This window comes from Poecilia reticulata, chromosome 23 (assembly GCF_904066995.2).
Source record: "Poecilia reticulata chromosome 23, P_reticulata-male-v2, whole genome shotgun sequence".
Classification (NCBI taxonomy): domain Eukaryota; kingdom Metazoa; phylum Chordata; class Actinopteri; order Cyprinodontiformes; family Poeciliidae; genus Poecilia; species Poecilia reticulata.
The window spans coordinates 7,772,734-7,782,584 of NC_088852.1; the positions used below are offsets into that span (position 1 = coordinate 7,772,734).

General features: G+C 39.0%; 2 protein-coding genes across 2 annotated transcripts; both read right to left on the bottom strand.

Moving 5' to 3' along the window:
- Window positions 1-4: 4 nt before the first annotated feature.
- On the bottom strand, window positions 5-2,569 carry LOC103459239 (protein mono-ADP-ribosyltransferase PARP11-like). Its single transcript, XM_081603836.1, has 6 exons — window positions 2,493-2,569; window positions 2,307-2,409; window positions 2,130-2,193; window positions 888-1,021; window positions 631-782; window positions 5-542 (listed from the first exon to the last, which is right to left on the bottom strand). Exons 1-6 carry the CDS (start codon window positions 2,503-2,505, stop codon window positions 292-294), a joined length of 717 nt encoding a protein of 238 aa, XP_081459962.1. The 5' UTR covers window positions 2,506-2,569; the 3' UTR covers window positions 5-291.
- Window positions 2,570-3,448: 879 nt separating this feature from the next.
- On the bottom strand, window positions 3,449-9,730 carry LOC103459240 (protein mono-ADP-ribosyltransferase PARP11). The gene is made up of 8 exons (XM_008400639.3): window positions 9,244-9,730; window positions 9,019-9,143; window positions 7,756-7,876; window positions 7,551-7,626; window positions 7,259-7,331; window positions 6,863-6,990; window positions 6,292-6,443; window positions 3,449-6,204 (listed from the first exon to the last, which is right to left on the bottom strand). Exons 2-8 carry the CDS (start codon window positions 9,133-9,135, stop codon window positions 5,888-5,890), a joined length of 984 nt encoding a protein of 327 aa, XP_008398861.1. The 5' UTR covers window positions 9,136-9,143; window positions 9,244-9,730; the 3' UTR covers window positions 3,449-5,887.
- Between the last annotated feature and the right edge of the window lie 121 nt (window positions 9,731-9,851).

The following is a 9,851-nucleotide window of genomic DNA, read 5'->3' on the forward strand; positions in this document are numbered from 1 at the left end:
AGACTTTGGTTTGGTTCTCAAGTTTATTAGTCGATTGTTATAAGTCTGAATGTCTGCATTGTAATTATAATGCACTGGAAGTCAACAGAAATGTCGTTTAAAGAAAAAAAGTTACATAATTTTATACTTGATATGTAATGTTAACTATGTAATAAATGAGATTACTGGATATTTTAAACTCTCTGTTGGCTTCAAATGGAATGTTACTCTAAAAAGCTTTATTGAACAAATTCATTTATTTATTCAACAGATTTTTTGTCGTCCACATAAATTGACTAATGTTGACTGAGGTTATTGGTACTCTATAAGATATTCCGGGTATACTTGATTGGGATCAAATATAATAAATATTGTGGGATTATTGGCATCATTCACACAACTGTCAAATGCGTTTTCATCGTCTGGTTTAAGTAAATCAGGTTTTCCAAGGTTACATTTCCCAACCATCACCCGAGCAAGAAATATGCTTTTAGTGTTTCCATGAAGTGTGCTGTTGGTACTATATTTGTCTGCAAATGATGCATGGATGGCAAAGTATATACCTGTAAAGAGACAAAGAACAACAAAATTTATCAGACAGGTTTTATATTTTAATTACACAAACGCGATTCGTGGCAGTGGCTCTCTTACCGTTACCAAATGTTCTTCCGTTCTTCTTAGGTATCCGTAAATCAAAGTTATACTTGCAAATGCTGTCCACGTTTTTAGTGTCGGTCCCGTGGAAAAGGCGCCTTTCAGGAATATCTTGGACATGTTTAATTTTCATGAGCTGTCTCTTTTTCCTGAAGAACGCAGAGAGTGATAATTGATTTTTAAGAAATTAAATAAAATCACAGACGAAAAATGATGAACAATCACAAAGTCTCGATATAAAAGCTCTTTCTTACCTGCAGTATATTTCCCAGAGTTCCAGATTCTGTATTCTGCTTATTGATACGATGGATTTGGATAGGAGACCATCATGGCTCACATAATCTGCCACAGTCTTATACTCTGAGGTGAGCTCACTCAGTCGGATCAGCTTAAACACACACACACACACACACACACACATACAGTACCTTGAAGAGTTTTTTTTTCTCCCCCCCCCCTAATTTTTTTCCCCATTTTGTCCTATTCCAACTAAACACTTTCATTTAGTTTAATGGGGATATGTGTGATAGACCAAACAAAAGAAAGGAAAAGAGTAAATAGGTAAGTACGGCATTAATCAGAGGAGCAGATCAGAAAACCTTTGGTAACCTTGGAGGAGCTGCAGAGATAAACAGCTTAGGTGGGGAATCTGTTGACATGACAACCAGTTATTGTACTCTCAACAAATCTGGCCTTCATGGAAGAGCGGCAAGAACAAAGTTATTAATGAAAGAAAGCCATGAGTCATTTTACTTTTTTTTTTTTTTAATATTTATGCGTTAGTCTATTGTATAAAATTAGAATAAATAAAATTCCCAGAGGTTAGTGGCTGCTACATACGAAAATGTGGAAAAGTTCAGCAGGAGCACTAAATACTTACTAAGGTGTTCAGCAGAAACAAAAGCATGTTTTTCCCCCCTCAGGTACCTACTAAACGGTAAAACACTCATCTTACAATATGTCATAATATACCTGAGAGAAAGGTTTTCTAAGAAAAAAAAATAATGAAATGAAGTAACCACATCTCACTTGCTGAACTTCATGTAAAACTCTGCAACCTGCAGTGGCAACTAAAAACAATGGCCTTTTTTTAGGGAATGTCACGACTCATATAAATATTTTTTGTGGCAAAACAGAATTTCTTTTTAACAATTTTCCATCTCCAACTGATATGTCCTACATTATGAATCAGAATCATGAACAAATTGAAAACCATTCATGCAAATGAGCAACATCAAGTCACTGTTTTTGTTGCTAAATGTCCATAACCACTCAAACGTTGTTTAGCACCGATGCAAACAGCTGCCATCTTATTTTGGTTGCCATGTGCAGTTAGTTTTCCAATAAATCAAAACAACTGAATAAAGGGATGTCATGTTCTTTAAATTCTTTGAAATAAAACTGATTTTCTTTTTCTTTTTTTTCTGATTTAGAGATAATGTGCAGGAAAATGCTTTACTGTCAGGAAGCCATTTATTTGTCTCTTTTCCCCTCACCTGGTAAGGAGCTGTAGGATCAAAGTTTTCCCAGAAAACAGGCGGTCCACAGAAACAGGAACAGCTACAGGAAAACACGAGCAAAGACGCAGCTGCAGTGGTTTCACTTTCACTTTGCAAGAAATCAAACTGAACTCACGGCGCCGTGGTGAACGGGAGCCGCTGGCAATGCTTCACCTTTTCTCAAGACTAAATTTGCGTTGGATTCTCCTTTGTTTCCCTGTGGCGAGGTCGGTCTGCAACATCGCTGCACAGAAACACACATTTGAGCCGATTCCAGCTGGAAATAAACCAAAACTGTGAGCGTGAGAGGTCCTACACACCTGAAAAATCAATCTTGCTTCGGAAGTTCAACATATTTACGCTCATAATGCATTTCGAGTCCCTCAAATAATATTCCTCCATGTCCTCACTCCTAATGGAGTTGCTGGGATCATCCTGGAGAATGAAAACAAAGGAGCAAAGTGTCAATCATGATGATCACACACACAAAATGACACAAATCTCAAGAACAGATAAAGGTTTACCTCAACTCTGTGCCACCTCCCACAGTCTTCCAGATAATACCAATACCATGGAGTGTCGGATGTGTCCATTTTTTCTTCTTCATTTAGAGCCCACATTGTGCTTATGAACTAAAGCTGAATAAAAAAAGTCAACCTGCTCCACCTGTCTCTCTCTCTCACTCATATGACTATTTAATTTGGCTTTTGAGTTTCTGCCTCCTGAACTAAGCCACTCCCACTGAGGTAGGCTGGCTGCTCTACACTGAAGACTCCCAGTTAATTGCGTGAAACAGAGTTCCTACTCGGTATGGAAAAGTTTAAGCCAGGTCTAGATAAATAGAACAAAGAAAACATGTTCATTTCCAAGCATTGTTTCTTATCCCGCCATTAAAAACGTCACCCCCGTTCTTCCTCTTCCTGGTTTTCTGATGCTTAAATCAACATGCTCAGAGGGTTCTAGACAAAAAAAAAAAAACCTGGCTTGCCTAGTTGAATCTGTTTAAGACTGGACTTAAATGAAAAACATGCAGTGATTCTGGTCCCGGTCGTCCTGTCTGACACGCTGTACACTTCAAAGTATTTGATTCTGTGCTGCAAAATTTATTACGCTGTGCAACATACACACAGAAACACACAGCTGTCGATAAATCCGACTCATACACTCAAAGCCATCAGCTATGAACTACAGCAGCAGCTTTTTAACAGAGGCCAGAAATGGTCCATTCTTACACCAGCTGGTGATACATACAGTCGTCCAAGTAACACGGCAAAAGCAATATTACATTATTAAGCAACATTACTTATTACAGTACATCCTGTGCATTCTGAAAGTATTTATTCTGGTTGAACTTTTTCACATTGTGTTACCGCCACAAACTTGTATGCATTTTAAAGGAATTTTATTCGATAGTGAAGGGAAAGGAAATAAAACATGCTGGTTAGTTTTCTGGAAAGTGTGGCATGTGTTTCTACTTTCCCCTTTTTTAGTTTGATACTCATAAGCAAAACCGTCAGGGGTCACCTAACTTATGAATGTTGGCAGTTAATTTATATTATTGAACAAAACATGTATCTTAAAGGAGCACAGCAGCTAAATAAGAGATAAAGCTGCAGAGAGGTTTGAAGATGAGTTAGGTTAGAACGTTTCCTAAGCTCATTCAAAAAATTGAAGTAATATGGCATAATTGCAAACTTATGAATCCTTTATGAAATATCAAAAAGAAAGCTATAAAAACTATATATATATGTCAAGCCAACAAACATGCACAAAGTGCTTTTACTGTTTGGCCAATATGCAAAGCAATGCAAGGAGGAAAAAAAAAAAAAAACACAGCACTGCTCAGTCTAAACACACCTTTTCAACAGTGGAAGCTTTCCTGTAGCAGGGTCTAAATGGTTGATGTGAAGATAATCTGGAAGATCCATATGAGGACACAACATACAGCCAGAGATGGATAGTTTAACCATGTATGACAGCCCAGTCAATTTCCAGTCCCAAATTCAACAGGGAAACTGTGGTCAGACTATTTCAATCGCTAGCTGTGCTAATACTATAGCAGAGGCTGACCCACTTTAATTTCAGCAAAACTACAAAGTTGTGACTCAAAGAAGGCGAGTACAAATGCATGCCACACTTCTCAGATCCCTACTTGTTAAATTTTGACGATCTGTCTTATCAGATAAAATCCCAATAAAACACATTACATCGTTATGATGTGGCAGATGGGGAAAAGTTGAAGGCGTACAGATACTTTGACGAAGCACGTTATGCTCTGGCAACATTTGTGACGGGTTAAATGTACTCCAGGTGCAAAGGTGACTCGTTTTTTTTCTCCTCGGGTACAGCTGGTGATGTTCTCACACTTATAGCACTGCATTTCTAATGTGACGCTCACCTGGTTTCCGACGGACACGAACTAAGCCGCAGAATCTCGGTAACAAAATAAAAACGCAAGTTCAGTCGTCAAAACCTCTAAAGATACACTTGGGAGCTACGGACGAACATATCATCACAGGTTTGTGTCGCGGTGACACAGTCAGGAGTAAAACCTTTCACAGAAAGGGTAAAAAGTGCACTGATGCATGGTTTAAATAACACAGAGGTAGAAGCTTTTTATGAGAAGAACTCGTCAAAAGGTCACGCTTAAATAATAACGGCGACAGTAAGAGTGTTGCTTTGGATGTTATGCCAACGTGACTCATGGTGCGCTAAAGGTTTTAGGGGAAGTGTTGCCAGGAACGTCCTCAGACACTTGGAGTGGATTTCCTTTCAACCGCCATCTTGAAGGACCACTGCTGCATTACCAGTCAGAAGTTTACATACACTCATCAACAGCCTGAATGTCAACCGATTGTCTTAGTTATGCGATCGGAACAGTTTATGTGAAGTTTGTGCAACAAACAACTTCAATGGATTTTTGATGAGATGAATCAGGTGAACCCTTTAGCGAAGGGTAAAATTATACCTAAAAGCACAAAAATCAAAAATACTACTTCCATTTTTGGCTTAACGGTCTTTAGGGAGTTGCAACACCCTAACCGATGTTCTCTTAACGGAGGTTTGGGGTAAATGGCTGAATTTTGGACACAGTCAGGCGATGAGCCAAACTCCCATCAAACTACAGCTTAATAGTGGTAGTTACCAAAAGTCTATGTTTATAATTCTGAGCCGCCAATTGTGGAATAATTTTAAATCTTTTGCTCGTTAAATTCCTTGTAGTGGTATGTTGTATAATCACTCTTTCCCTGGAAAGAGAATCATCAGAAGTCACCATAAAAGCCACACGCTGTCATGAAATGAATGCCAACATGACCGTATGTAAACTACTGCTAACGAATGCAGGCACTCGCAGTCCTTCGTTGTAACAAACTAACATATGAGACCACAACTTATTTTTGGTATTATAAATAGGCATATGTATGGCACTGTGGATTAAAAATAAGACGAGGGGTCAGAGTTGGAACACTGCCTTAAATCTCCAAACTGAAGCCAATCTACGCAGAATGTGTAACAAGCAAAGTGACATGTAGTACAAAACACAGCACACATGTCAGCATTTTTAACTTTAGAGCAAAGTGTGCAGAATGCCGCCATTGTTTTCCCACTTTTTAAACATTTCCAAAGGCACTTTAAAAAAAAAATAAATATCCAATGATCCAGTTACTCACTGGAAGTGACGGGGGGTTTTTTTGTTTTTGTTTTTTTTCTCTCCCATTTCCACAAATCGAATCTGTTCATCAACTCTTTCGTCATCAGTAGAACTCGATCAGATACTCTGGGTAGATCTGATTGCTGTCAAATATAACGTATATTTTTGGGTTGGCCATGTCGTCCACGCAGCTGTCGTAGAAGTTGGTGAAGCTGGCGTCCTTGGAGGGCGGCCTGCAGTACATGGGATGGCCGACCGTGTATTCGCCGACAAGCACTCTGGCGAGGAACATGGTTTTATAGGGCGGTTCGTTGGCAAATATAGGCGGAGCGAGTCCGTGCCTCTGCAAGGTGGTGTTGTGTTTCCCGGTCGTGTGGCAGAATTTACTGGAATATTTGGCGTCGCGGGCGAAGTAGCTCCCTGTGGGAAGGAGAATTAAGCGAGATTTTAAAAATCAAACAGGTAACGACACGGGTGCGTTTAAGTGTCAGTCCAAAGGGACTGTACCTTTGCCATAAACATCGCCGTGACTCCCTGTCAGACGCCAGTCAAAGTTAAACGTACAAATAGCTTGTATGTTGCTGTGTCCTGTTCCATGGAACAGCATTCGCTCTTCGATATCCAGAGTTCGCTTGACTTTTCGCAACTGCGTTTTCTTCCTTAGGGGAGAAACACAACACGGAGCATAATAATGGATTTGCAGGGAAGAAAGACTTTACTGAACTCGCTCAGTTTGACTCGTACTCATCAGCAAACACAAACCTAAAGTTTGCTTTCAGGTGGCGCACGAAATCCAAATCTGTTGCAGATTCTAAAACTACGGCTTGCTGCTTTTGTTTGTCCCCAAATTGTCTGACGGGCTAAACTCATTTAGCCGGCATATAAAAACAATAACGTCACAGTCAGCATATAAAAACAATAACGTCACAGTCAGCATATAAAAACAATAACGTCACAGTCAGCATATAAAAACAATAACGTCACAGTCAGCATATAAAAACAATAACGTCACAGTCGCAGCGGAATCGTCTGCTCACGAAAGGAAACGCGGCGGAATCAGTTCAAAACAACACGTTACCTGCAGAAGAACTCCCACAAGTCCAAGTTCTGGATCCTCTGGATGGACTTTATTGGATGATCCATGGTCCTATCGTACAGCCTGGCCACTTCCTTGAACTCATATGTGTCTCTGCCGAGCTGGACAAGCTGCAGAAAAACAAACAAAACAAAAATTGAAATACACATTATTGTACTATTATTATTGCGCATTCTTCGGCGTCGACAAGTGCCATAAAGTGTTTGTGATAATCAATCATGAAAATCATTCGCATTTTTTTACAGAGGTTTTTTTATTTTTGTTTGTTTGGGACCTAAAAATGTGTTTTATTATTTGAAGCATCTTGCGTTGTGGGAATTTCAATTTATATTGAATTCAGCATATTTACATATGTATGTATCTATATATGTGTCTTACCTGATAAGGCTCGTCTGTATTGATTCTCTCCCAATGACATGGCACTGGCAAGGCCAGATTATCACAAATAAACCTGAAAGAACAAATCAAGGACAGTTTTTAGCTTAAAATGAATGAGACGCTACACAAAAGGATAATTCCTCGTCTAGTTTTTTTACATACCGTCCATCACGAATTTCTAAGATTTCTCAAACAAACAATGTTCTGGTGGGTATAATCTTCACGACTTATGACATGGTATAAAGCTGAAGAAAGTCAATTTCGTATATTTCCTTTAAGCACTAAACCTTACCGGAAGCCAGTGGCAGAGTGCAGGGAGCGTTTGATTGGCCTCTGTTTTCCTGTTGTCACGTTAATCTGTCGCATAACTGGGGAGGAAAAGAATAGATTTCAGCACTAAAGAAGCTGCAGTTTATGAAAACACACAAAGAGCTACATGTGAACCGCTTCTTAGATTACTCATCTTTATTGGTAGCCTTTTGAAATATCTACGTTACCCGAGAAGTCTAGTCTGTAGGTGTATTTGGCTGTGTAGAACTCCATGACCCCTCGCTGGTTCCTGTTGTAGCACTGCTCAATCTGAGCGCTGGTCACCGAGCAGGCTGCGCTGGGATCGATCTGACACAGACATCAAGACAGAACAGAGCACACCTGAACCAATCAGATGATCAACTGGAAGGAGAAAAAGACAATTACACATCCTTGGCATCAAAAGGGAATTTTTACTGAAGGGTTGACTTGCACTGCGTTGAAAATATATTCATACTTCTAACTTTTTCCCTCCCTTTTGTCATGCTATCGCCTATAATCTGGTCAGACGAGACAAAGAAAAGTCAATTTTTTGGTCAAAATTCAAAGTGTGGTAAAAAACTAAAAGTGTATGCAGTATTCAGAGGTTGAAGCATAGAGGTAGCACATCTGGCTTTGTTTTTTTTTGTGTTTTTTTTCTTGAAAAGGGTAAATGAAGCTAATCAGAGGTAATGGGAAGATGGATGGAGGATAATAGTGGAAGAAAACGTGTCAATAGCTGCTTGCACCAGGACAGCTACTGTGAACATATGATCAGAGTGTGAACAGAATGTTTTACATCAGCCTAGTCAAAGTCCTGATGGGGGTTGTCCTTTGAGTCTCGTTCAAATTTAAGCTCGTTTTAATATTAACAAATTGTTCAGCCTCAAGACGGGGAAAGCTGGAAAAGACAGCCCAAAACAATTACAGCTGGAATAGAAGTGGAAAGTCAGCAATGTACAAAAGGCGTTTTTATTAAAATAAATAAAAACAAAGAAGTTAATTTTATCGCCTTTGTTCCACTTCACAGCTATGTATTACTTTGTGTTGGTCTATCCAAAAATTGTACGGTGAGGTTTGTGCCTGTAATGTAAATAAAAAAATTTAAAGTTTAAGGATAAAGTGGCATTTTAAAAAATGATTTAGGTTTATCTGGACACATAAAAAAAAATCATATGGAAATTAGATATTTTTAAGTAAAAATGTCTATAGATGCTAATACTTTTACCACGCACTCTACTCTCTTTTGTGGAAACTATTCTGATACATTATTAATCTTTTTCTTTTTTTTTTTTTACAGATAACTTGTGGTTATTATTAAAATCAATTAAAAATATAAGTTTCTCCCATTAGTTGTCGATACATTTAATCTCGCACAATTTGACTCTAAATACACCTTTTTTTTTCTAGCAAAACAATTGTGCAGTTTGAATCAATTAAAATGCATTTAAACCTGATCAAATCTAATCTACCTCAAACATGTGCCAGACTCCACATTCGGCCAAGTAGAACCAGCACCAGTTCGGCTCTGAGGTGTCCATCTCCTCAATCTCAGTGGACTCCTCGTCTGAAGATCTGATGGCTAACATTGCTAAATCTGAAATTAACACAAGCAAATAACAAAATTACGGGGAAATAAAGTATGACACAAGGGGGAATGCGAGGGACTGTGCGCTCATTTCATTTGTCAGACGAACCTAATGTCGACGAGTTGTGTTTAAGCCATTGTCGTGAGAGTATCCCATGCTGTAAACAAACTCAAACAGAAAAATGCCATGTCGAGCTAGCTCTCCTTAGCGGCTGCCGCATCCGCTTTCTCTGAGCTCTGCGGGAGTTTCACCAGCTTTCAGTTTGTATTTAACTAGGCCTGTCTTCTCGAAATGTAATGCCTTCATAAATAATTAATAAGGAGGACGAAAAATCAAAGAGACGGCACGAACGTGGACGAGTAAATATCATTTTCCTTCTGGAATCCGTTGTTTACTTTTATTTCCTGAAACGTAACGCAGGCGTCAGCGCGCGAGTCAAATAAGGGAAGGGGAGGCGTGTGTGGGGAAACTAAACCCGGAGTTTGTCCTGCCAGGTACGCCATCAGAAGAGCTAGTGGGGTTATTTGGGAACTATTTCATTCGTTTCACTGTTTATCTTATTTTATTTTTGTATCTTTATTTTTTTTTAAAACGGGAAAGTATTAAAAATAATTCTAGCCTGGCTCATCCTAATTGCCGTTTTCCAGCAGGTTCCTGTTCTGTAACACGAAAAACACACATGAAACATCATATTAAGTGTCGCTTCAGCGACATAA

What these genes read in the sequence shown, in the direction of transcription:
- LOC103459239 (XM_081603836.1), bottom strand. An exon ending in AAATTTAGTCTTGAGAAAAG is followed by an intron (nt 2,194 to 2,306) that starts GTGAAGCATTGC and finishes GTTTTCCTGTAG; the next exon opens with CTGTTCCTGTTTCTGTGGAC. An exon ending in CGGAAGAACATTTGGTAACG is followed by an intron (nt 543 to 630) that starts GTAAGAGAGCCA and finishes GTCTCTTTACAG; the next exon opens with GTATATACTTTGCCATCCAT.
- LOC103459240 (XM_008400639.3), bottom strand. Translation starts at nt 9,135, where the DNA reads ATGTTAGCCATCAGATCTTCAGACGAGGAGTCCACTGAGATTGAGGAG. An exon ending in ATACAGACGAGCCTTATCAG is followed by an intron (nt 6,991 to 7,258) that starts GTAAGACACATA and finishes GTTTTTCTGCAG; the next exon opens with CTTGTCCAGCTCGGCAGAGA. An exon ending in CGGCGATGTTTATGGCAAAG is followed by an intron (nt 6,205 to 6,291) that starts GTACAGTCCCTT and finishes TCCTTCCCACAG; the next exon opens with GGAGCTACTTCGCCCGCGAC.